Source organism: Xiphophorus maculatus, chromosome 10 (assembly GCF_002775205.1).
Source record: "Xiphophorus maculatus strain JP 163 A chromosome 10, X_maculatus-5.0-male, whole genome shotgun sequence".
In the NCBI taxonomy this organism is placed as follows: Eukaryota; Metazoa; Chordata; class Actinopteri; order Cyprinodontiformes; family Poeciliidae; genus Xiphophorus; species Xiphophorus maculatus.
In genome coordinates, this window is record NC_036452.1 from 9,496,474 (window position 1) to 9,523,377 (window position 26,904).

At 38.1% G+C, this 26,904-nt stretch overlaps 3 protein-coding genes across 8 annotated transcripts; all 3 read left to right on the plus strand.

Annotated features, from left to right (window-relative positions):
- The first annotated feature begins 2,216 nt into the window (after positions 1 to 2,216).
- On the plus strand, positions 2,217 to 5,472 carry srsf2 (serine and arginine rich splicing factor 2). Of its 3 annotated transcripts, XR_312662.2 has the most exons (4): positions 2,220 to 2,791; positions 3,198 to 3,570; positions 4,464 to 4,551; positions 5,018 to 5,472. XR_312662.2 is itself a non-coding variant. In XM_023341155.1 (2 exons), the coding sequence occupies exons 1-2, from the start codon at positions 2,436 to 2,438 to the stop codon at positions 3,544 to 3,546; spliced, it is 675 nt and encodes a 224-aa protein (XP_023196923.1). In that variant the 5' UTR covers positions 2,217 to 2,435; the 3' UTR covers positions 3,547 to 5,472. The 3 variants fall into 3 exon arrangements, 2 of the variants coding, with proteins under 2 accessions (XP_023196923.1, XP_023196922.1); XM_023341155.1 differs by having other exon boundaries at positions 2,217 to 2,761; positions 3,198 to 5,472; XM_023341154.1 differs by having other exon boundaries at positions 2,219 to 2,791; positions 3,198 to 5,472.
- Positions 5,473 to 8,049: 2,577 nt separating this feature from the next.
- On the plus strand, positions 8,050 to 16,383 carry LOC102229976 (matrix-remodeling-associated protein 7-like). 4 transcript variants are annotated; one of them, XM_023341157.1, is made up of 5 exons: positions 8,068 to 8,560; positions 10,772 to 10,861; positions 10,961 to 10,994; positions 11,080 to 11,216; positions 16,009 to 16,383. In XM_023341157.1, exons 1-5 carry the CDS (start codon positions 8,300 to 8,302, stop codon positions 16,081 to 16,083), a joined length of 597 nt encoding a protein of 198 aa, XP_023196925.1. In that variant the 5' UTR covers positions 8,068 to 8,299; the 3' UTR covers positions 16,084 to 16,383. The 4 variants fall into 4 exon arrangements, with proteins under 4 accessions (XP_023196926.1, XP_023196925.1, XP_005794670.1 ...); XM_005794612.3 differs by having other exon boundaries at positions 8,113 to 8,560; positions 11,108 to 11,216; XM_023341158.1 differs by lacking the exon at positions 10,772 to 10,861 and having other exon boundaries at positions 8,050 to 8,560.
- Positions 16,384 to 18,959: 2,576 nt separating this feature from the next.
- On the plus strand, positions 18,960 to 26,017 carry LOC102230432 (alpha-N-acetylgalactosaminide alpha-2,6-sialyltransferase 1-like). The gene is made up of 9 exons (XM_005794614.2): positions 18,960 to 19,248; positions 19,342 to 19,615; positions 19,870 to 20,032; positions 21,766 to 21,928; positions 22,905 to 23,043; positions 23,123 to 23,226; positions 23,974 to 24,057; positions 24,393 to 24,492; positions 25,493 to 26,017. Exons 1-9 carry the CDS (start codon positions 19,115 to 19,117, stop codon positions 25,685 to 25,687), a joined length of 1,356 nt encoding a protein of 451 aa, XP_005794671.2. The 5' UTR covers positions 18,960 to 19,114; the 3' UTR covers positions 25,688 to 26,017.
- Positions 26,018 to 26,904: the final 887 nt, after the last annotated feature.

Consider the following 26,904-nt stretch of genomic DNA (forward strand, 5'->3'; position numbering starts at 1 on the left):
GCCGGTTAGCAGGGGAGCCAATAGCCTCCCAACACGGGAGTGAGGAGCGTCGTTGCTGGTTAGTAGCGATACGTCAGCGCGTCCACCATGTTGTGAGTGGCAACTTCGCTTTGAGAGGTAGCAAAAAAAGACAATAATTCTCAATTGAAATAAACACCAAAGGTTAAAATTAATTCAAATTAATTACTGAGTGGTTGTTGAAACTTTAAGTCAATCCAAAAGAGGGCAATTAAGTGGACTGTACGCAGAACCTATTAGGGGGTACCCTGAGTATTATTTTGCATGTATTCCTGCCTGCTCAACTAAACTCCACAGAGACCAAGTAATGAACAATTTATTTGAATTAGCTGTGTTGTAGAAGGGATGCATTTAAAGGTCGCAGGATCATAGCTCTCAAGAGTTAAAATAGATGTACTTTTATTTTATTTTACTTTTATTTTAGGACATTACATGTAGTTTATGATCTGAACACTGTGAAAGATGTGAAGGTCTTTACTGAAAATGTTAAATGTAACACAGTGTTATCGTTATAGATGAATAAAACATGGACATTTCCATGTAATCCACAGTATATGTACTCAATACATATTCACAGTGTTTGCTAGAATTGCAGCATCTATAGGGCATTGCATGGAGGTGATTATCCCAGGGTGCTTTTGCAGTGACCTTCAGCTTGTCAGCATTGTTGTGTCTGGTGTCAAATTCCTCTTCACAGTACCCTTTGGGGTTCTATTCAGGCCTAGGACCACTGAGAAACTGTCCAGCTTCTGACAGCATTTTACATGAGCTGAAAAACAAAACAAACAAGCAACAAAGGAGCTTCTGAGAGCTCTGACTGTGGAGTGGCCAACCTCCTAACATTCCCGTCCCCCTAAACACACCTGTAAAATGCATACCCAAATTAGATTAGATGCATTTTTTTCAATTCTTTGGAGCATATGCAGAAGCTTGATCTCTCTGTGTGAAGGTAACACCCTGAATATTTAACATTTTAAGTGGTATTTGATACACAAAGTGAATCAAGTACAAGGTAAATTTAATTGGATATGGAGGTGAATTTAATTGGATATGGTGAATTTAGTTGGATATGGAGAGAGCATAGGCCAACACAATTGATTGAAATGGGTGTCAATCAAAAGAAAAGAAGCTGATAACCATTTTAGCTTAATGATATGGGTGCAACAGTTACACCACAAAGACCTGGATACAGCTTCCTGTGGTTCTTGACCCATAGTCTAGACTACGGTTATCGGCTGTTACGTATGCTCTTTTTTGCTACCCCACTTTTTCCTTCCACTCAACTTTCCATTGTCATTTTTATTGTGTCTTTACCTATGTGCTTTTGTGGTTTAAAATGGATTTGAAAAACCAGAATTCATTTGTTCTATAAAGGTCAGTGGCCATATCACACAGGCAAAGTTTAAAATGATTTACTGTGATTTTATAACACTTTAATAAAATCACATCGAGTTCACTCGATAATTAACTCCTTAATGACTAGAGGTGGCTACAGTGGACAGATAATCAAAAACCGTTATCTTGGATCTGAGTGCGTGGATAATTTATTTGCATGTAAACCACTTCATTGGAATCTAGTGTACTAATTCCTACACTGCCACCTAGTGGTCTATTAGTGTAAGTTCACAAAAATCAATAAAAACCAAAACTCACTTGGTCATTTCTTCTATACGGGGACCTTTTAGGTAAACCTGGTAAGATCAGACAGATGTAATCCTAAAAGTAATTACTTTTATGTAAGTAGCACATCTAAACACCCCGCCTCTCGCCCGGAACGTTAGCTGGAGATAGGCACCAGCACCCCTCCCGACCCCACTAGGGACAAGGGTGTTACAAAATGGATGGATGGATGGAGAACATCTAAACTTATAAACATTCATTGAAACATCATTCACCACATTTAAACCTACTTTACTACAAATGCCAGGTGTTAGTAAAATGCTTGAGTTATTTTATTTAAGTATAAAATAGGAAACACGGGGAATGAAATACCATTGTAGTTGTGCAGTCCTTAAAACTAAATAATAATAAAATAACAGGATAAGAAAGGATACACAAGAAAATCGAAAAAGGGCTAAAAAGTGGTACACTTCTACGGTTGGTGTTATGCACTCCTAGTCAACAGGGGGCAGTGTAACAATTACACAAAAAGAGGCGGAGAGCTAAATAGCCAATCAGAGGAGGCCAACACGGGCGCAAAGAAAAAAGGAAAAGGAAGCTGCTCTGCCGCCATTTCACGTGAAAAGCAGCGCGGTTAGACTACCACCGAGTGGTTGTATTTTCATAATTTAGATTTATTTGGCGAAGGTTAACCTTCTTGCCATTTTGAAGTCAAATATATTTTTATTAGGCTATAGAGGCCTCACAGTTTCAGTCTTAGCAGCCTCGCTCCGTTGCTTGGAAACGACCAAGAAAAAATGAGTTACGGTAGGCCGCCGCCAGACGTCGAAGGGATGACCTCCCTCAAAGTGGACAACCTGACTTACAGAACTTCTCCCGAGACTCTCCGACGAGTTTTTGAGAAGTATGGTCGGGTGGGGGACGTGTACATTCCCCGGGACCGGTACACCAAAGAGAGCCGCGGTTTCGCCTTCGTGCGTTTCCTCGACAAGCGCGACGCTGAAGACGCAATGGACGCCATGGATGGCGCGCTGCTCGACGGGCGCGAGCTGCGGGTTCAGATGGCCCGATACGGACGGCCACCGGACTCGATGTATAGTCGGAGAGGTGCTCCACCGCGCAGGTACGGAGGCTACGGACGAAGAAGCAGGAGGTAATGATGAATATAGGCGTAGTCGGCCTATGATGTTTTTGAACATGTGCTCTAATGGGCACGTGGTCACGGAGCCCAAAGTAGTGTGGCTCCAAGTTTTTTTTCCAGTAGGTTCATAAAAACAATTATATCAAGAGCATATAAAATGGCTATCACATGCTTCAAATCATTTAAATTAATTTACATTATATTGAAGTCTCTAGTTGAGAACGTTGAAATGTTAATAAATAAACTATGTTTAAGTCATTCCTCTCAGGGCACAGAATAAAAATGTACAACCAAAGCTAGGAGATATATAATTGTAATATTAAGCAAAAGGTGTAGCTGCCAGATTGCAGCATTGCTGCTTTCCTGTTGCTGTTTGAGTTCACTTTTTTACGCCTTGTGGTTTTGTGTGTGTCCACAGTCGCTCAACCAGTCCCCGCCGTCGCAGACGAAGCCGCAGCCGCTCCAGGAGCAGAAGCCGTTCCCGATCCAGGAGCCGTAACCGTTACAGCCGCTCCAGGTCTCGTTCCTACTCCAGGTCTAGATCGAGATCCAGGTCCAAGTCGAAGTCCAAATCCAAGTCCAGAACGCCGAGGCGGAGCAAGTCCAAGTCTCCTTCCAGATCACGGTCTCGCTCCAGGTCCAAATCCCGTTCCAAGTCCAAGTCGAGGAGTCGAACCCCAGGTTCCAACAGGGGGTCAAAGTCCCGATCCAGGTCTAAGTCCAAGAGTGGACCTAAATCACCAGGAAACAACGAAGCAGAGCCTTAACCCAAATGTGGACGCAATATGACGGTATTCAGGGGAAGGGTTGATTTATTTTATTCTTTATGTATTGAAATGTTGTTTATTTCTTAAATTTGTGTTCTGCAGTTTTTACGCTTCAATCAAGTGGCAAAGTCTGCAGAATACTGTTAGAACTTTGTTACATGTCTAGTATTAGCTTTGTGTGTGCTTTATTTTGAAACTTTTTTCCCCAGCCAATTTAAAGCGCACACAGGCAGTAGGAGATTTGGTTTAAAAAGCATCATGATAAAAATGGGGTGCTCACATTTGTATTGATGTGTTTGGGGTGGGAGGCGGGTGGTTGGGATGTGGAATGCTTACTCAAACCGTTCACCTAAATGTGGAATTCTTTCCTCCAAGCTGCTGAGTCCTGTTTGCAAAGAGAGGAGGAGGAGATGGGGGTGTTGCAGTGTGAGAGCAGTTAGTGTGTGACCCGCCCATGTGACCTGCCTGTTGCTGAGAGCCATTGCAGTTGCTAAGGAGCAGGTCACCGAGGCAACGGTGGTTGCTATGAAGCAGGTCGTCATGGCGGTGGTTCGGGCTGTCAATTGGTGTATGAGGTGGTGTGGTGAGGTACGTTCTCGCGGGGCACACAGGCAGATGCACTGAGCAGTTTACCCACCTGTGCCTGTGGTTTCCGCCGCCTCACATAAAGGGAGCCGACCCCGAGGTTTGTTTTTCCCAATATGCCCGGGTGCAAGACCCTTGTTAGAGCTAGTGTGGGATGAATTGGGGCCAGGAAACATGTAAAATAAGGAAGTGAGTTATTGAGTAAAATGTTAACTTCAGATTTCTTAACTGTCAGGACAGAGATCATGCAATAAATATTCAGATCAGTTGCAGGAATTGATACCAGCGTCTATTTTTGCTCTTGGTGACTTGAGTTCTGTTTTTCCTTCCAGATCTTGCATTGAGCCTTGGAGGACATCCGGAACAGCCTCACTTTTTGGCAAGAATACTCCACTATTGCCACTGAATGCAGACTGAAAGGTTAATTGGATCTTGGTCTAAAATGTTTTAAATGTTTAAGTTCCTTTGTAATCTGTTGAGACAAATTCTGTAACTTTGACATCATTTGTAAAGCTGAGTATATTGAAAGGGATTTATGGGGTATTTTTTAATTTACTGTTTTTGGGGTGGGCTTTTTCATTGAATTTGTAAGTAATAAATTCCTTTGAAACAAAATATAATTTTCAGCAGGCTCTGTTCATTTTTTGAATATGAAACTTATTTGAAAAGTTGATGTAGGAAATGATGTCTCTTTGTTTTCAGTATTTACAGCTGTATTGCCACTCATACTGGGGGAGGGAAATGGCTTAGTGTAATGTGACATAAAAGCCATTTAAATTTGTGATTTGCTTAATCCAGCAACATTTTGTTTCTGCTTTTTTCTGTCTAGTTCAAGTTGCTTTCCTATGACTCTAACCCTCTTTCTTGTGTATCTTTTGTGCACTAGGCGCAGTTGTGTAGCAGTTGAGTAATGCTGGTTAGCTGTTAAGATGCGGTGCAGTGCGGTGGTGACATGGTGTGGCGTGTTGCGGTGCTGAGTGCCCGGTGCAGTTCCGGGGCTCGACCCTTCGCTGCCGTTTGCCGGTTTGTAAGCTCACAGGTGTGGCAGATCATCCATCCTCTCCTGTCTGTGACCTCTACTTCCCTACATGTGCTGTACATATTGTCTTCTATCCTCTTTACCCTTCCTTCTCTTCTGTGTCCCAGCGTCAACCTTCCTTCTGTGGTTTATCCACTGAATTGGTCTTGCTTGCTTTGAAAATCTAGCCCAGTGGGACACCAAGAGAAGGGTTAATGGACAGTTAATGGCTTCTTATGAAATCTTTTGAATCGCATTCTTCTGTGTACCTCAAATGTCTTGTAACTGCATCAAATAAATGCTAATAAAGGGTTTTGTTGGAATTGATTGTCTAACTTTGTCTTCAATATCTTAGTGTAGCATGTTAAATATGAATGATTCTCAGCATATTTTAGCTTGTATAAAGTTTTATTTACATGTGATCTGCAATGTCCATAAGACTTAAATATTGAACAGTAATATTTTTCCCCAACATTTCATTTTGAAATTAGTTTCCTAGAGTCTTGAGGAAGAGTGGGGGAGGCATAGGATCCAAGATGGTCGAAGTCTGTGTTGCTCATTTGTGTTTTCTGAAGTCGAAAATCAGTGCAGGTCTACAAAACTTCGTATTACTTTTGAGTCAGTACATCCATCTGAAAGTTTTTAAACACTACATGCTGTCCTCTGCTGATGAGCTTTATGTAAACGCCAGATGTATCAATGCCGGATTTTAACACCACAGCATCTCTGCTTGATTGGCCTCTAAATTCACCCTCACAAAAAATATATATATAAAGATGAGACACCAAACCCAACTCTGCTGAAGGCTGCAATAAAGGAAGTTGGACTTCTTGGCACCTCAGCAGAAACAGACTGGTGGTCTCAGTGCTTCTCCTGTGTTGCAGCAATTCAGGATTTGCAAACATATTCTGAATGAATACTGATTAAATTTATTTTAAAACAACTTTTCAGTGATATCCTGCACTTGTATTTCAGAGCTGGAATTTAAAGGCAGGAAAAGTGCATCCAACTGGTGAACATCATCACTGACTTCCTCACAGGAGAACTACACACTTGAACACTTCTTCCATGAAAAAGTTCAATTGTTTGTTAATCAGCAATGAACACCGTGCTGTGTATATCACTGCCTTACTGTTAGCAGAGTTCACTGAGCTGCTGTAAAATAATAAACCATCTCATTTATTAGGGGAAGTCTTAGTCCTGCCTTTACTTTTCTGTTTATCTGGATTTTATTTTTTTTTTTGTCTCGCAAACCAGGGAGTTGAAGATTACAGCAGTGTTTTATGTTTGTTTTTAAATCCTGTCTGTTCTCTTCAGAAAGGACTTTTTATGACTTATAAATTGTACAATTGCAACAAATCTAACCTAAATTTCACTAGGTTAGATTTGATGTAGCTTTTGTTAAACGCATTGAGCCAAAAATGAAGCCATTTGAGGTGACTTGAATTGGTGAGGCATTAGTTTTGTCCACAGTGTCATTGTCAATTAAAACATACTGAAGTTACAACAAAAATTTAATTTTACAGAAAACTAAAATCTCAAAAAATATGTTGCGGTATGTAGTCGCATTCAGTAAATCAATTAAAACCATAAATGGGTGCTAAAAAGTTTACTCCCGAGTAAAAGTCACTAGATAGATGTAGTCCTATAGCTACAATAAAATTGTGGACAATGCAAATACTGTGGTTTTTAAATGCAAATTCTTTGTGTTGCGACATTGCAACATTTTCCACTGTAAGAAAATGTTAATTTGTCTGCAATAATTTTTCTGAGCAAAAATGCAAAAGCCTAGATGTAGAAATTGATATATATGGTTTCAGTGTGTAGCATTGTGATATATAACTGTCCTGGATGTAAACTGTGTTCAACGAGGTTGAAATCATAATGTCATTGAGCTGTAATTGCATTAAAGTAGAATTAATTGGCCTAAACTGGAGTAAACGTGAATCTGATTTTGTTGGAATCAACTGTAATTGGCTTAAACTGGAAACAACTCAGCATTTTTTCAACCTGAATATGACTTTTAAAGACTGATTAAAAAATTGAGTATGAATTTGCCTGAACCAGAATGCAGACTTTATTTGAATCTGACTGTCGGCCCAAACTAGGTACATGGTGGTTATAGAAGTTTCAAAAGTTAGGGTTTTCTAAAATCAACTAAAATGTTCCATTATATTGTTCTTGATGTTTAAAGTCTATTTAAAAGTGGTACAATCAGAGGTATTTTCTTTTCCTGGAGAACAAAGTGACACAGCACCTCCCTTTATACACTTCTTGATGTGAACCTTTGGGTTGCTTGCTTAAAAAAAAGTCTCCAACGCTTATAAAAAGATAAATTTACCTGCTTAAAAAGACGCGTTGTCGTGAAAACAATGGACAAAATGTATTTGTTTTCTCAGCTTTCCGTCTACCTGTGGATTAGGCCTAAGGACGGTTGCCTCTTGCGTCCGGACAGTGTACTCCACTGGTGTTGGTTTTCCTTTTTTGTGAGGAAGCACAACAACAGGTTCAAGGTGTTGACTTGACCTCCAACTCCCACATCTCAATCCAATCAAAGCCTCTGTGGGATGTACTGGGCAATCAAATCCGCTCCATCGAGGTGCAAGAATACAACTCGCAAGATCTAAAAGTTGCAGCACACCTCAAAATGTAAAAGCTGTTTCAGCAGCACATTCATGCAGGTAGCCTATAGTCATGATATCAACCCTGATCGTGTATTTCCAGGTATCCTCCTTTAACTTCAGGTGTTGACTAGAAGGTAAGAGTGTTTTCCCTTCAGCTGACGGCTTTACTTTATCAGCCTACACCTCCAGTACACGAGTTCTGTCAGAAACCATTTGGGTCCGCCAGTTTGTCCTGCTGATGGGATTATCTGCAGACGCAGAGCCGAGCACGTTGCACTGCTTCGTGCCAGCCCAACGGCCCGGTCCAACCGCCCGGAGTCCGCCGACGGAGAGGGCGGGGTTAGGAGTTGGGGGCTGTAACCAGAGGATGTGACGTTCTGGTCGGAGAGAAGATTGGGAGATTGTCCCCGTATCGGATAAACTGCGGCAGTTGGCGTTGATGTTTGGCCGGGGGGGATTATAGCAAGCCAGCGGGATGGCCGACTGAGTGGACGCCGGGGCGGCGACGCTACAAGAAATCACAAGAATGGAAGCGACTCTCGCGTTGGCCGCTATCATTTTCACGCTGCTCGCCATGGTGGTCGCGACGTCGCTGCTCAAAGGCTCGTCTCCCGCGGCGGACTTCGCCAATGCGCGCAGCTACTTCGGCCAGAGAGGAGACGGAGGATCAGCGACGTCCGAGGCGAAGCTGAACGGCCATGTAGCCGGGCAGGAGAGGAAGAAGGACGCCGAGAACTGGAGCGAGATCAGCGGGAGCTCACACGACCACTGGGATGTAGTGAAATCTGTGAGTAGGTCTGGCATGCTGCAGGAAAGGGTTTTGTTTGCTTTGGTGTTTTTGCGTAATTCTCCCTTAATCTGTTTTAAGTCATCAGATAGTGTCTGGATGTACAGCAGCCCGGAGGAGCTCTGGGATGCTTTAAAAGATCCACAAATAAAGGTTAACTAAAGTGCCATGTAGAGATGCAGCTCAGTACGTTAGAATATTATTGAAAAGATTATTTTTCTGTGACTAAATTTGGGATATTTATTTTACACACACAATGTAGTATAGGGCCGGACTTTAGACAGGGCTTACAGAGTAATTAACATAGGGTCCCAAGGACCTTTTTCATTTTATGAATGTGTATAACATTTTTTCATGAACATAAACAATATTGACATTTTTGAAAATTAAGTTACAGTAATTTTTGGCTAACAACTTACCATGCACCAATAGGAGTTGGTGCATGGTAATGTATTGCAATTTACCTGTTAATTTATTGTAATTTGTATTAGAATAATTTTTTTTGTAATGGAAAGAACACCCAGACTGGCTCCAGCAGTCCACATCTTTGTAAATCCGTGCCTTTATTTCTGCTTATTTTCATAATGAAGTCTAGCATCTAATAAAAACTCAAAAATGTTAATGGCATACACAATCATGAATGAAGATGGGTGATATAACACTATGGTAGGAGACTAAGCTAAAACAAAATTATAAAGAAGTCATTTTTTATATTTTATGGGACATTGTGTGGAAGAAAAAAGTTGTGTGAGAGGAATATGAAGCCAAGCCTATTCAAGAGTATTGAGGACATTTACTAGGTGTGAACTGCAGCTGGAGTCGGGGCTTCAAGAGCCACCACACACAGATGTGTCCAGGTCATGTTCTGCAGTTGTCAGAGTTCTTGTGTCAAGCGAACCAGGGAAGTCGTCAGAAGCATCTTAGCTGTTCCTAGTCCTCTGTTCAGGGCAACATTTGGACATCAAGACCCAGGAGACTGGAGGAAGAGTGGAGAGTTAGCATCCTAGTTGCTTGAGGTCCAGTGTGAAGCTTCCACAGTCTGTGATGATTTGCAGAACCATTTCATCTGTTGGTGTTGGTCCACTGTGCTTTATCAAGACCAAAGTCAGGGTTGCTGTCGTTCCCTCTGCTGGCAAGCTTTATGAAGATGCTGATTTTGTTTTCCAGCAGAACTTGGCACCTGCCCACAGTGCCGAAAGTACCACAATGACCATGTTATAACCGTGGTTGATGGGTCAACAAACTCCCTGACCTAAACTCCTCAGATAATCTGTTGAAAGGGATGATATGGACCAGAGCCACCAATGCAGACAAGCTGAAGATTGCTATAGAAGCAACCTGGCTTTTTAGCACATCAGAAGACTCTAATAGCCTCCATGCTGCTTCACTGCAAAGATGCATTCATTCATCCAAAAGGAGCCCTGACCGAGTACTGAGTGGATACACAGTTTGGACACACTTTTCAGAAGGGTGACATGTTTTTATTAATGTACAAATATTCATAGAAGACTTAACATTGATAAATATATGAACTGGATTTATGAAGTGTTTTCTAGTCGTGCTGGCCAAAGTGCTCTACACTAAAACTGTATTCAGTCAGTCCCAGTCATAAACTCATGTGCGATAGGGAAGGACGCTGGATTTGAACAAACCGCCCTCCTGATTATTTCTACCAGGCTGAAGTAATAATATCAGTTTAAGTGTTATTTTTCTGTAATTACAGCATCCAGAGGAACTACATGGAAAACATTTTTATTTTAAATAATTTTTGCAGCAAAAAACAACAGTTCCAAGCATCTCAGATTAAAAACTGTTGGTTTCATTTCATAAAAACAAATGATTGAAATGGATGTAAAGAACAGGCGGTATTGAACCTGCAAGTTGTGGAAAGAACTGTGCAACAGAACAGTACAATAGAAAGGTAACATATCTGTCAGATTTATAGTCTGATGTTTTTTTTATTGTTAAGTTTTGTCTTTGTTTAGTAAGGTAACACCTGTGGAGATACCTTAATTTCCACGGAGGCCGTCTCTGATTTGTGCTTACCATTCATAGTCAAAATGTCACCTGAAACTCTCAGTGAAACAACTTGCATACTTTAAGAGCCTTTGCAAACTTAGTCACCTGGATCAGATGTAAAGAACAAGCAAACAGTCACTATCTGATGAATTTAAGGGGTAGGTCATTTCTGACTTAATAATTCTCTGACAGGAGCAGGGACACCCTCACTTTCACGCAGAAGGCGGTGCAGCAGTCGAGTCCTCTTCCTCCACATCGAGCCTTTCTGTCCCCAGTTTAGAGGTAGACTCGTCGTCCGAGGTCTCGTCAGCAATGGGCCGCAGGTCTTTCATTGGGCTCTCTGATACGGAGCTCCTAAAGTGTGCTTTCTCTTATCCCCAGACTGAAGGAGCCACAGAGAGCCCAGGGGACAACAGTAAGCTTTTTCACCTGAAATTCTTGCTACATTCTCACTTTAATGTTACCAAACAGACGGGCAGGATTTATTTCTGTTTCATCAGCATGTACTCTTGTTTTCTGTTTGAACAGCGAAAGTGGAATCGGATGCAAACAATTCCTTGAAATATGTTCCTGGAAAGGCACGATCGCACCATTTAGAGGTGATGATGTCCAAAGAAGAGTTGGCAGAGGAGCAGAGGTTAGTGAAAAACACAAACTGGAAAAACCTTTAGAAGAATAGTCACCGTTTGTTCACTTTTCTTACATGACCCATGATGCTTTGTGGATAAGCAGCCTAATTACATGTAAACCAGAGGTCTGCAGCTCCAGTTCTCAACTGCCATTGTCCTGCAACTTTTGGATTCATTCCTGCTCCAGTACATCTGAATCAAATAAATAGTTAATGAGCAGGTCTTTGCAAAACTGGCTGACATGTTAAAGATGCATTTTAGGCTTTTCATTGTGTTATGTTGGACCTGGGATGCTACCAAAAGTAGCAGGACAGTGGCAGTCGAGGACTCGCGTTGCTTACTTGATTTAAGCAAATACAGATAAGACACGTGGGAACCTGAACTTGTACAACTTAAACAGGATAATGTAATCACAGCTGTACCTTTATCTTTGAAAGATTGGAAGGTTGAGCTGAAGAAATAGCCTATTATGAATATTAGCATCTAAGCATACTCTCATTTTTAGCAGCTTCTCCAACTCTGTCAATATAAATCAGCTATGAAGATGCTTAAAACTCCTGCGGCGCACCAGAGTTTTTTTCTGACACGGTCATATAGTTTGTCATGTTTTCTTTAATGAGGTTGGGCATATTTTTATTCGCCTCACACCGGTGTTGTGTTCTGGAGAGACATATACACTGGCTCTTTGTGTTTGCAAGACCAGGTTTGGTCTTTTCAGTCATGCAGCTGGACCCTGAGGACTGAGAACCATTGTCTTAGGGGTTTAGTGAACAACTGTTGGACGTGATGCATTTCTAAAAGTTGTGTATCATAAAATACAAACACTGCTTTACTCTTTATTTCTGATACTGAACATCATAGCTCACATTCTTTTTCAGTCGTTTTCAGAAGGCAATTCTTCTTGGACCAACCACAAAAAAATATTCCTCCCTGGACCATTTGTTGACAAAGTGATGGAGGCAAACATGCAAGTTTTAATAATAACTTCAAATTCAATATTTTCTATCCTTGTTTGTATAATTCCTCATCTGGCCTGGGAATGCCTTGGGATACCTAAGAAAAACAAGATAATGGATGGATAGAAACTGTGAACAAAGTCAAATTGCTAATAATAAAGTTGATTCTGATTCAACACACATCTGCTGTAGCCACAAGTTAACCTGTAAGTTAGCCCTGTATGAAACAGAAAAGTTGAAAAAAAATTAAATAATCAACTTTGTACTTATATAAAACTAAATTACTTCATTGCAACTTGTGCTCTCACCAAAAGTTTCCCCTACAATCAGTCCTATAGCAACATTTGAGAAGATTAAGGTGGATAAAGAGACCAAAAGCTGTAAATATTTGATTTGTCAGACATTTTCTCTCTGTTGAGTTTTGTACTGTGTGTGTACGACTCGACAGGCCATCACTAGTTCTGATAACCGATCTGTAAAAAGCGTTTTAAAAAAATCCCAGCTTAAAACATATCTGTATAAACTCTACTCAAATACACTGAAACCAAACAAAAAGTTTAAAAAAAGATGCAATAAAACTTTCCATTAAAAGTCCATATGGTCAGATCTATTATTATCGCTAACCTCAGTACTGCAGCCATCTTCCATTTTGCTGCTTCACGTGTGACTCTGGACGGTGCACGTTTGTCTGCTGCATCAGGGCTCAGCTTTAGACGGGCGAGAGAGTAAAGGTGAGACTGAGCCTCTGCTAAGCACCATTATCTGTCTGACGGACGAATAAGAGGAGATTTAAAGAAACAAATCCAAAGCGCTGCCTGAAAAAAAACCCCAAAGTTGTTGGGATTTTTTTCTTTTTCTGAAGCATTTCTGCATAACCTGCTCTTATCGTTGCAGGAGTAAATGCAACGCAGAAATTAAGTGTCTGTTAAGCTGAGAAAGGAGCAGATATGTGGTAAAGTATGAGTTATCCTCACCTAGTTGTCCTAAAAGAGTCCCTTTCTGGCCAGTGGGTGAAAACTACCGTACTCCCAGCCAATTAGCAATCAGCCAATCTTGACCTCAGCAGTGATGTTTACCTCAGCGGCTCTTTATCCTCATGTGGCCATGAAGCGACGGATGTGACAGTGCAGTGTTGCTTATCTGATCCCACTTCTTCCTCCTGTTTTCCTCCATTAGAAGTGCGGTCCACAGGTGTGCCTCAGCTGGTGTTGATTGTATCCCTTGTTGGCGTTTTTCTTTGTTCTGCCACAAGAGGGGGTTAGAGTGTCACGACACTTTGGCTTTTGGGAGCCGTCCGGTCAAATGCAGAAGCGTTTAAAAAATAGAATAACATTGGAAAGTTCCGTTTTATTTCAGTAATTCAGAAAATAAATGAAAATTAATTCCAGATAGTGTTATATACATTGCACGCATGTATCTCTTAATTTTGATGATCATTGTTTATAATGAACCTAAAATGAATTTTCCCCCGGAAATTTATTTGTATGTAAATATTTATATTGGAGAGTTTAGTGGAAGGAAGAACTGTGGTAAAAAAAATGTTGAAGAGTTTAGGAAAGAGCTGGAGTCTGTGCTTTAAGAGATATAACTTACAGACATATCTAGGACTTTAGCTGAATCTGTTAGATTCCTCACATTAAGCCCCTTTGGAAGGAGATATATTAGAGACATTATGCAGACTCTTAAAATAAAAGTCATTTCTATTGCATATAAACTTCTTTCCACCACAGTTCTACCTTCTACTCAACTTTCTGTTAATATTCAGCACTCTGAGCAGCCAGCTTCTTTAACAACAACCTTTTTTTTGGCTTAAGCTTCTTGTGAAGCTTGTCAATGACAGTCTGCTTGTTCACTAAAAGTGTAGGCCGTAACATTTCTTAACTGCATAATTATTTTTATTTATTTATTTTTTGAGAAACTGAGTTTTGGGTTTTTATTAGTCATAAGCTATAAATCTAACAGAAGTAAACCCCTGAATAAAACCACTTTGTATGCAGTGAAGTGTACAATACAATACATTACATGTATGCAATAAAAGTTTTACTTTCTGAGTTGAATTTTTTCTAATGAATTAGCTTTTTACTGATGTTCTTGCATCTTGCCCTGATCAGCTAGGCTGAAAGCAGAATGTGGGACTAAAAGGTGAAGATTTAATAATATGAGTTATCACTGACTTCAGCTGATTAATTTTCACTGATTAGCCAAGCAGCCGGTCGGCTTCATTTAGTCAGGCTGCTTTCCCTCAAATCCCATCCAACCGTTTTCCATCCCAGCCCATTTCCCATCTGCTTGAATTGGGAGGAGTTTGATCCAGTAACACTGCTCTGAAAATATGTTGAAATATATCGTTAAATGTAATGGGAAATGTTGATAGGATTTAGTTTAATTACATCAATTCTCAATAGGCAATCACACAGTTTCCAAACAAGGAGTTATTTCTGTACATTTGCTTTAAAAAAAATTCAATCTGTTCTGCTTTAAAGACTGTTCATATATAAAACCAGAAGGTAACTTGAGACATTTACTTGTGTTACTATAATTGAGTACGATGTGGCTGTACTTTGTACTTTTTTAAGTAGTTAGCGAAACCTGAACATTTACTTATACTTGAGTAAAGTATTTTAAATCTTTCATTTGAAATCAGACTTGTCTGCTACTAAATCTGAGTAAAGGTTTATAGTCAGTTGTAAACTTAATGCACCTCTGAGAAGCCAGTATGTCAATATGAACAGAGTGATGTTCCAAAATCAACACTCGCCTATAGCAATACTCAAACTTCACTTCAGCAAGTAAAGATAACATCCACAAAATATAACACACATTTAGAACAGCCGAAATATTCTCAACGTGTTACACGGGACCGAATCCTACATCAAAATCCTTTAGGAATAAAAATCTGAAAAGTGTGGAGTGCTTTTTTAATTCAGCAACCCTTGAATTAAGACTTTGGAGGACATCATTTGCTGCAATTACAGCTGCAAGCCTGTTGGGTTCTGTCTGTGCCAGCTCCAAAGCTGGAGCTTTATGTCCAATAAACATGTTTTCTTATCCAATCAGTATCGTAATAAGCAATTAATCAATGAATCACATAAATTAAAATGAGTCTGATCATTTCCATTTGCATGTTTTGTTTACAGAGACTAAAGTGTCCATTTTATTTAAAGATTTAGATGTTTTGTTTATTTATTATATATATATTAAAATATATTTAAAATATCTTCCAGTTCCGGTGTTAATATTCATTAAAAATTAAAGTTCATTGAGAGGATGTACTTATATGACTATGCCATTACATGATATTACTTGAAAATCAAAATAACAATATCATTGTTTGTTGCAATCATTTCTGAGACAATTTATCGTCCAGCAAAACTTCATGACTCCTCCAGAGCTAAAATGATTCGTCTCTGATTAACGCTCTGCCTGATCAGCCTTTCATTGTAGCAAAGGCTCTGAAAATAACTGCTTTATTTTATTTATGAAGATTGTAATTTAGGTTATTCATTTGTAATGGCATCTTAAAACCATTTATCACTTTTCTTCTAAATCAACATTACGTGCATCTATATGTTGGCGTATCACAAAAATCTCAATAAAATAAATGGAGATTTGTGACTACAATGCAACAAAATGTGAATGTGCTTTTGCAAGACACTGTACACCGCAGTAGTACATGTTTACTTCAACTATAGGTTCTGATATTTTTTTCTGCATTTGGAGCACTAGGCCCAAATTTTCCAGACCAGATATGAAGAAATCCTTGTGCAGAGTTTATAAGAAAGTGCATTCACTATGTACCTGGAGAAAACTTTATGAACGTTTTATTCTGTGTCTGTTCTCCCAGGGTGCAGCGGGAGCAGCTGGCCGCCATTTTCCAGCTGCTGAAAGACAACAAGGAGACGTTCGGGGACGTGTCTGAAGGAGACTTGGAGGAGCAGCTCAGGCTCTACTCCATCTGAGACGCCTCTACAACCTGATCTGCTCCAAAGACTTATTCAGGACTTCAAATATTTCATTTAATTCCCTTGCAGTATTCAACATGGCTGTCCGTTCCAACAACAATGGCTTATTGTTTTCATTTTTAAATTGTATTAAGCACACTCACACACCTGCATTGATCAGATAATTATGAAAATCACAATGGAGCATTGTTTCTATTAGATCTATGAATATAACTTTCAAACTGTTGCATAATAAACCAGAACATTGTGTAACTTTTTGTGTGCGTAGTCATGATTAGTACAACCTGTTCCTTTTCAAACTGTTGCCGTGGACTTTATGTTCATTTGATTAAAAACTTCCTTGTCATTGCTGCTTCTGCCACACTTGCTGGGCAGGTCTAAAAATATTTTAAACTGGTTTTTATTCTAAGCTTCTATTTATTTCCTTCAAACAAAACAGCCTGGTCAGAATATTTAGCAGCTTAGTTTCGTGCTGCAGTGTGACATACCATCTCAAAACGAGTCCCTTAGTCATTTCTGCTTACAGAGCACAGCCCTTAAAAAAACTGTAATAAACTTGTGAACAAATATGTCAGAAAGAAATTATAAAACAGTTTTATTCAACTACTTACAGGGCATGCAACTAAAATAAATAATTTTCCATTCTTGGACTTGTTATTGGCATCAAGGTATCCCACATGTTCAAAAGGTTTAAAGACCACAGAAATATTAATTAAAACAGGGAGAGCTGAAGTGAACAGACTAGTGTCTCCAGTTGCTAGTTACCCAGCAATGCCTGTCAGCTGGCTGAAAGGTCACTTCAACACTTATTTAGAACAGAATTGTTTCCATCTTCAAAGATTGATGGAGGAAACTTACACAAGCCTAACCCCAAGTCTGCAAGAGTAAGCGGGTATAGACGACGTTCTGAAAGATTTCTGGAGTCAAAACATGAGCGCCAAGAACCACTGCTAATAAACTAGCTTGTAGGCTACTTTGCTAGGACCATATCTGTAAAGCAGCAGACTGCAGGCTGGCTACCAGAGCAGACAGCCGTACTAACAAACCCCCTATAAAATCAGAAAAACATAAACTAATACAGTTGAAATTCTGAGATTAAACAAAAATCTTTGTCACAACCAAGTCTTCTCTAAATGAGAGTAGTCATGCTTTAGAATAGGATTTAGCTTGTAAACATTGTCTGGACGTATTTGCTTAGTCAGCACATACAGGTGAGCCCACACCTGCCTAAAAAACCAGTTTCAGCCTCCAGTCTTTTCTTCAACAGTTTCATTTTTTCCTCAATATTTTTTCCCGTAAGTTTTAAAATCGAATTGTCACTTTATTCTCAACATATAAACTTTATCCTGTAATAGAAAATGAAAAGAAATCCACTAAAAACAACATCCACAATTCCTTTCCTCCAGGTGAGCCTAACACCGTCTTCTGAACGTGTATGACGATGGTGACATTATGATAATTTGGAAAGGTTATTGTTCTCAGCAGATAAAAGCCACATTTATTCTTCATTATTAAATTTCTGTTTAGAGTAGTTGAGCTTAATCTTTGGGAAATTCCCTTCCTGCCTCGTTGGTAAGGATGGTCTTTGTTGGATGATTATAGTGCTTAACATCATTATTGTGACTTGATTCTACCACATTATGTAGCAACATTGCATTGTATCTAAACCTTAATTATGTTTCATAGTCTCATGATAGAAGCATGATTCATATAGTAACTCTGATATACCAAACCTGACCCAGAAATGTTTAATATGCAATAGACAGACATGTTCTGCCTGTTAGAGATCATCTGATTTATAAACCTTCAGATGAGGCAACACAGTTTAGTTCTTCCTCAGATGTTATAATTCAGGAAAGAAGTAAGACTTTAATTGATCAATACACCTTTATATTGATTATATAACTATAATTTAGCACCACATTTGACTTGAACTTATTAGCATATATTTAGCTTATATTATTAAGTCATTTATTACTGAATTCATGAAAATATGTTTGCCTCTATGTATAATTTCAACCTTTTAATCATTAAAGTGGAATATTAGATAATTATTCCACCCATGAAGGGGGAAAGTCCAACTAAATACATGTAGTTTCAGTCTATAATTTAAAACATTTAAGTCTACGTCTGGATGCAACTGTTGTAAAATATGCTTAATATGTTCCAGATACAAAATTAATGAGATTAATCCTTTAAAACTTACTGGAAAACAACACGTGTATAGTGGCATGCTAAAGTATTTCATACCTTGTTGCAAGTCTTATTATTCACTTATTATTTATTTCCGTCCAGGCGGACTGAGTTTGAACTATTTTGCAAAGGAGAAAAAAAACATATTAATCAGCCTGTACATGTGAAAATATAGATATATACCCGGAATAACTGGTAGTTTTATAAAATATTGTTTCCAAGGTTCCAGATGTATACGCACAGTATGCTCATTTAAAACCCCCATTAAATACGATAAAAATTGTTGTTTGTAACATAGCAAAATGCAAAAAGACTTAATGCATAATTGGTATTATAATAACGCTCTCCATAGTTTAAACCCTTGGATTTACCTGATCTAATGTTTTGATTGTCCAGAACGTTTCTTTGCTCCTGGACAACAAATTCAAATCGTGTATTTACCTGTTCAACACAGACAGTGTCGTTTGATTTCTCACATTTTACTGTCTTATTTATATGAACACGCCCCACCTATCTACGCAGAGCAGGTGAACATGCAAATGAACAGATACGCTTCCTTTTCCTGATTCACATACCTCAGAGATGAATGTGAGCTCTGGGTGTATTTTTGGAATTGTTGTCCTTTTCTCAGAAAACAGGTGCAGCCCTGCTCCGTCACTTCTGTTTCCACATATCAAACGCTTCAGCTCACCTACATAGGTTTCAGTAAGTTCCCTGCCCAGTGCATGACGCTACGTTTCTGGTTCACCTACAAAGGAGAGACTGAGTGCTCTCTTTAAAAGCAGGTGACTTTTCATGGGAAACGTATTTTCCGAAGAGCAGAACCAGTTCAGGATGCAAAAAATAGCATTTTTTTCTTTTGTGCTGGTGATGGCAGTGAGCATTTTTCTTTTTATTCTTTCTTGGGAAAACTACGAAGGACAATCAAAGTAAGTTTTTCCACTAGATTCCTCTGATGCCTTTTAACTGTTTATTTATTCTAATAACTTTCTCTCACTATACTCTTTCTTTTTCACTTAAAGTTGGAAAGTCTTCTCAAGACAAAAACTTCCTGGAGGTGAAGATACATTGATTAATGTTGTGCAAAGGATAAGAAACCTGAATCGATTATCTGGTTTGAAGACACAGATTGGAAAGAAAATAAATAAAACCGACATTTACTCCCGGGGAAACGTTAAAACTCAAAGCAGAAACCCTGAGAATCCTATCGCCATCATGGGTTTAAGTTCCTTCAACAAACTTCCTCAGTGGAGTTTTGAGGATATTTACAATCTGGATGCTCCACTAAGAACAACAGTGAGTATTTTTGTGAGACTGAACAGGAACCTAATGAGTTAACTTTGGGGAGAGTTGCTGGCTGTGTCTATACATGTTTGCTTTTCGGGTTATTCCGTTCTCTGTTTGCTTTTCTCTTTGCATGTGTTGCCACTAGCTGACGAAGCTGCTGACTCCTGAGTTGGCACTTAAAATCAAATCATTTCCAGCGGTTTGGACGAAAACAGCAATTTTAGAGCTATCTTTAAATGTGACTCTTTGTTTTTCATACTCAGACGTGTCCACAGTCTCTGCGTAACTCCAAGAATGAGGACTTCCAGAAAGTTTTCCTTCCCAACATTCGCATGTTTCTGCACAAAGACAACTTCGGCATCAGAGAGTGGAACCGGCTCTCGCACTTCAACAATCCTTTCGGTTTTATGGGAATGAAATACAGCGGTAGGTGGCTTTTTTTTCCCCATTTACGTAAATGGGATGTAAGGTCACAAGGTGGTACTCACATCCACCTTGTGAGTACCTAAATGGACCCCTTTTTCGTCGTTTTCTTCCTGGTAAATATTCAGCAAGCTGCCAGAAACATTTGTAGGAGAATTTGACACATTAGTTGCAGATTTACTGGATGTAGACCCATTATGCAAAACCGGAAGTCTGTAACCTGAAGCTCTTTGGACAGTCCAGTAAGTTTGGCTGAAAAATAAAAAAGAACCAGCTCACATTTTAAATATAGTTGGTAATAAATGCAGGTTCTTAACCGTTTTTAATTTTTTTTAATGCACTATTTGCAATGAATTTCCACAAAGAATGATAGTAAAAGAACCAGCAATATCTTTTTAGATCTGCTTTTCTTGTCATTTTTCATCCCACAGAAAAAAATGTTCTTCTTGCAACAATTTATGTTTATTTTTACTTTAAATCCTAAAAAAATAGAGGTAAAATTGTGTTTCTTTAAAAATTATAACAAATTATAATACAGTTTTTAAGTGGCACTATTCCTGTTCCGTAAATGTATCTCAAACCATTACACTTCAAAACAGAAAAAATGTCATGTGACATTTAAATTATTTTTGGCCGAACCTCTCTTTAGATGATAACGGTTGCAGACCCCTGATCTTTGCTAAAAGGGAATCTGGAAACTGTGGAGATTATTAGAGGATAGTTGATTAATGACTAATGATAGTCAAGTTCAAGAAACCTGAGCTTTGCATTACGCTTCTCTTCCCAGTTCGGATGCTTGGTTTCAGCTTTCGTAAGGTCGTCTTTATCTAATCTAGATGCCCAAATGTTCACACGTAATTGGCTGATTTACTGTTTGGGTCACAAATAAAATATCATCCAGATATTGCGAACCACAAGGCTGTAATTATCTTCATTCTTATTTTAGCTGTCCACAAAACATTGCGGCATTCTTGTCAAACCTGTCATTCTGCCACAATCTTTTATTATCTTGCTCTATCTGAACTTTGGCTGAGTTCATCTAGACATCTACGAATGAGAAGATTAATAAACGTCCTAAATTTTGGGTATTGGAAAAATTCTTTCTCATTGTGGTAATCATGGCTTATTAATTAGACTAATCACCTTATTATTATTATTATTAGGTTGATGTACCAGCAGTAGCTTTTCTGAGGTTTATCCGACAAACAGCATAAATTTGAGATTGAAGTGATTAAAAGAAAAAATAAAGTTATAATTCTGAGCAAAAAAAAGATAAAAAATTAAAGTGAGCATTTTTAGAAAAAAGTCTGAATTTGTAAAATAGAAAGTCTAAATTCTATGATTAAAATCTTAATTCTGATTTTGAAAAGTCCTGATTTTGATATGGAAAGTGAGCGTAGATTAACGTCACAATTCTGAGAAAAAGTACATTTTTCCCTCTTCCGTAAATGTATCTCGATTCATTACAGCCCAGAATTTAAAATAGGTGGGTTTCCCATGAATTGATTTTGCATATTGTTCCATTTTGAAAGGTAGAAAATAAAACAAAGAAAGACCTTTTGTACTCACTTCTGCTTTTTGTAGACGGGTTACTCTCAGCCAAGCAGTTGGAACAACGAGGAAATTTAGCAGCAGCATATTAACTGACGCAATTCTACAAAGTTAATAAGTGCTTGTAGGCTCAACTGGAGCAAATCAACCAGCTCTAACCATCCATGGTAAATGTTTGCTTGCAGATATAGTGCCTGTAGTGAAGCAGATCCCAAAGCCCAAAGAGCCACTGCTCCTCCCAAAGCCAGGGGGCGACGGCTGCATCCGCTGCGCCGTGGTGGGAACGGGCGGCATCCTGAAAGGCTCAAAGAAGGGCGCCGAGATTGATGCTCACGACTACGTGTTTCGGTAGGAAAACAAAAGAAAACAAACCTGTTGGTGGAGTTTCCTTTAGAGTCATGAAAGAAATGACTCTAAAGTCATTTAGAGCAACAACAAAAGCAAAGCAACAACAAAATACCAAAGTGTCAAAGCACATTTGTACACAAAGTGCAACCAAAATACATTTTAAATTTTGGACAGTGTGATCTACACTGTCCAAAATGTAAAATGTGTGACCAATAAAAATAGATTTTACTGTGTTAAAATCATTACATCCCTCTAATTTAGTCAACATTAACTGTTCTGACAGCGTCTAAGTATCAAGGAACATTTACAAATAATATATAATACTGTCTCTTTTATGTTTATTTCATGTTATTTAATCAGCAACAAGACATAAAACAATGTTATGTCTTGTTTATAGGACTTTTAACTGAATGTTTCCTTTATATGGAAGCCCTGAAAGGCAAGGAAGAATATAAAATATTTTGAAAGAAACTTTTTTAAGATCCATTTTCTAAAGCTGACTACGTTTTATTTTTCTCTTGACTTTAAAAGAAATGTGCGAGTAAGAAACAACCTAGATTAAAATATTTTAAGGTCTGTTGTTTTTTTTTTCTTTTTGTGGAACATTTTGCCATTCAGGGCTTCCATACTTGTAAAATGTTAGGGGATAGTAAGCTATACTTTACTGTGCTACTAAAGAAATTTATCTGGAGCTACAGCCTCTGCATAACATGCTGTATAAAAGTTCTGCATTATGTTAATTAAATATTCAAACAGAAACACTAAAAGGTTTATTTAATTTGAATTGATTAGCAGTGGAGACCAAAAATAGGAGTTGTGGTAAAAAAATAAATACATCTAGAAGCGTTTTGTCATTTTTGTTTTCATTTGAAGAATTTTTTAGGTGATTTCAATTACAAATTATGGTAACCTTGATAATTGATATTTGCATAAAAAAATGTTGAAGCTGTGTTTCTGTGTTTCGTTTGTGTGACAGGGTGAATGGTGCGGTGATCAACGGCTACGAGGAGGACGTAGGGAAAAGAACGTCGGTTTATGTTCACACCGCTCATTCAGTCACAGCATCCGTTTCAATATTCCAGGAGTACGGATACAAATCTGCCCCGCATGACGAAGTATTAAAATGACACAGAAACCATAAAAAAAACAAGTAGATTAGAAGCACTTTTCTCACAGAGTGTTTCTTCCTTACAGGGAATAAAGTATGTCCTGATTCCTGAGGGTCAGAGGGATTTCGAGTGGCTCCAGGGTCTTCTCAAAGGAGAAAAAGTTTCCTCCGGTGAATACACAGGTCATGAGTGAGTACAGTTTGTGTGTTTAATGTTGAAGTTTATTGTCTCTATACTTATTACAATCAATGGAACAAGGGATTTTTATGATCACATCTCTTCTTCAACAACATATACAGCTCTGTAAAAAAATTAAGAGACCACTTAAAACGACCCCTTACAATGATCAGTTTCTCTGATATTCCTTTTTATGTTTGAGTAAAATGTATTTATTAGCAGAAAATGAGGAACGGTCAAAATAACAAAAAAAGACACAGTGCTTTCAGACCTCAAATAATGCAAAGAAATACGTTCATATTCATTTAGAAACAACAATACTAATGTTTTAACTCAGGAAAAGTTCAGAAATCAATATTTGGTGGAATAACCAGGAGGTTTTAAATGCGGTTCAGTGCAGTGGGCTCTTAATTTTTTCCACAGCTGTATTTTCTGGCTTTTAGCTTTAAATTTTGCATCTTTATGATGACAATTATCCACAAAATTACTACTAAAATCATATGTGACTTAAACTTAGACAGGATTGATAGTTCCAGGAGGATTATGATGCCAAACACACATCAGAAATGATTCTGGAAAGGTTAACGCTAACACTGAGCTGGTGGATTTATGCTAAAAGTTTAAACACCAGACAGAATATTTGAAGAAATATGTGGAGTAGTTTGTGGTTTTGTTGTCTGTTGTTTGCGAACAAACATTTTGAGAGAGTTTATCATCTTCTTCTTCCAAAATAACCAAAGTCTGTCTTTCTCCCTCCAGACCCAGATCTTATTACTCAGGACAGTTCAGTGAGGATCGTTTCTACGTTCTGCACCAGGATTTCTTGAGATACGTTCGAAACAGGTCAGTGTTTGAACCAAGATCCGATACCATCCTGCTAAAAATTTCCTGCTTTCAGTCAAATTAAATCAGTAGGTATTTCTGAATTATAACTTTAGGGATCGAAAAGAAGAAAAAACTATTAAAGGAGGATGCATTTCAATTAAGAACATAAAGTAGCTGTAATTAGATAAACTAAATCTGAATAACATATAACTGACTTTGAATCTATGTTATTGGATTAAATCAACTTTAGTCATTCTGTTTTGTAAACTGACACTTGTATTGTGAATTGGTTCCATATAATAATTAATTGCATAGATTAGATTGCGTCAGGCTAACATTTTCACTGCCAACAGGTTTTTGAGTTCAAATGACCTTAGGGGAGAATACTGGTCAATTGTCCGACCAACCAACGGGGCGTTTACTCTCTTCGTGGCTCTGCACACATGCGACACGGTAAGTTAGTCATAAAAAATTAATATTTAGACTGTATATTTTGTGCAATGCTTTTTGTCTTTATGTTTTTGTCATTCTCAGTATGTAAAAGGGATATTAGTTTAGGTTAACTTTATTTTGAAATTCAGTTTTTATTTTGAAAAGCTCACTTCCTGTTTGAGCCGCATTAGAAAAAACAGAGACTTCGGAAAGACTGCAGAAACGTGGATCAACGCAGCTTTTGACCAAGTGTGTGTCATGTTTTATTGAAAAGAAGAAAAGGAAACTGGAACAAGTGATCTTGACTCTTCAGTTTTGGATTTGCATTTTTTCTTAATAAAGATTTCTTAGTTAAATTCAGGGATTTGTATGTGTCCTTTACTTTTATAAGAGTGCTTCAAGGTAATGAATCTGTTTCCATAAGAGGTGGTAACAGTTTCCTGTTCATATTCTGTGAGCTTTACCAATCAATCAATCAATCAATCAATCAATCAATCAATCAATCAATCAATCAATCAATCAATCAATCAAGTTTCCCTGTACATTTCAACAGCAAGGCGGTTCAAGCTGCTTTACGCAATAAAGAATTGAAAAATACTTTTAATGATTTAGAACCAACAATTACTTTTTGGCCAACAATGTCTGGGGAAAAACCAAATCTTCCATATTATCTTGAATAAACTCATTGCGCTGAATAAGACACTCATGCCACACTTTTCAGATTTGTATTTGTAAATTATGTTGAAATTATTATTTTTTTCTTTAGCTTTGAAATCACTCACTACAAATTAAATGAGTTACTGAAATAAATTCACTTTATATAGAGTCAAATGTACCGAATCATGAGCATCCATACCAATAACAATATTTCTATATCAACAAACTTGATTATAATTTATTTGACTCTACATTAAGCTAATCTCTTTCTTAAGCTCTAAAATGTATCAAAATTCAAATTCAACTGTTTTTTGTTTTTGTTTAACTTAAAACTCATACTATATACTGTTTTTGCTCTCCACAGGTGAGTGCATATGGATTTATGACAGAAGACTACAGCAAATACCCAAACTATTATATGGAGAAGCGTTTGACCGAAGTAACTTTCTACATCAACCATGATCTCATTCTGGAGAAAAATCAGTGGAAAAGCCTTCACGACAAAAAAGTGCTGAAGCTGTATCAAAGAACTGGGTCAGAAAAGCAAACCGGTCCCTGATTCAGCATCAGGAGTCAAGAAGACCTGAAAAAATATGATGGTGTTAATTATTTATATGACTGTACTTTACCTTAAGCTTATTTAAATGACCTTTATGTACACAAAAAGACTTGTGTAAATATTTATTGTAAAATAATGTCCTACAGATGGACTGTATTGGATGCTGAAATGAAGAATATTTTTACATTTATACATTATTATGACCAGATTTCTGCTCACTGAATGTGTTTACTTGTGATTAATGTTTTAAATGAGTTTTATTTTTATTTTACGACACTGTGACATTTACATGTAAAGTGCAATATAAATAAAATTGTATTATTGTTATTATTTCTGACTGAATTTCATTATTTTATGCCTTCTTTTATGTTGCTACTTGCTGGATTCTTGGGTGTTTCAAGACATAACTTTGAATTTTTAAATAAAATACACAAAACGTCCAAGTTATCAGAAATCTCACGCCACCTATCCCAGGTTGAAGAACTCTGCACGACAGATAATGAAAGCCTTTTCAACGCCTCAGACCCGCGACAAGCAGGAAGTTGATGCTCATCTTTTAAATTAAGACTCAGAATTTTGTTGTCATTCAACTTTGCACAACAAAATTCCGTGTGGTACCACTTAAAATAAAAGCAAATCACTAAATTATGTTAAAAGTACAGAAAATCAGACGCAATAACTACACTACCAACATTTCCTGAGTTTATTTTCTGCTTCGCGCTGCATATGTTGATGTTAAACACACAGCACCACCTTGTGGTTAAACTGGGTAAGATCCTTGCTCTCCACCAATATGGCTGCTCTCTTGGTTGAAGCGCACAGTCCCGATAATATGTATAGATGAGATTCAGATATCATGGAGCTAACATCTGTAAAGATTTGGGAAGAAATTCAGAAAGTAGGAGTCTGCAGGTATTCACTGTCATCAGGATTCACTTTTCCACACGGAAATCCACTACTTTAATTTTCATTTTGAGATTTATTTGTCTCTCACAGCTGAAAGACAGGAAACAGACAGAAAGAATGAAACTCATGCAGCAAAAGTCTAAAGGTCGGTGATTAAGTCTCAGCCACCACAGCAGGACCCACACAGCAGGCGGCCACTCCGCCTGTTAGAAATCCAAACAAACCGTTTGTTCATGCCTTTGTGAAGCTGTGCATAAACACACAAAAGAACATGGTCTGTATTTATTTATTTAAAAATCTCCCAGATTTTC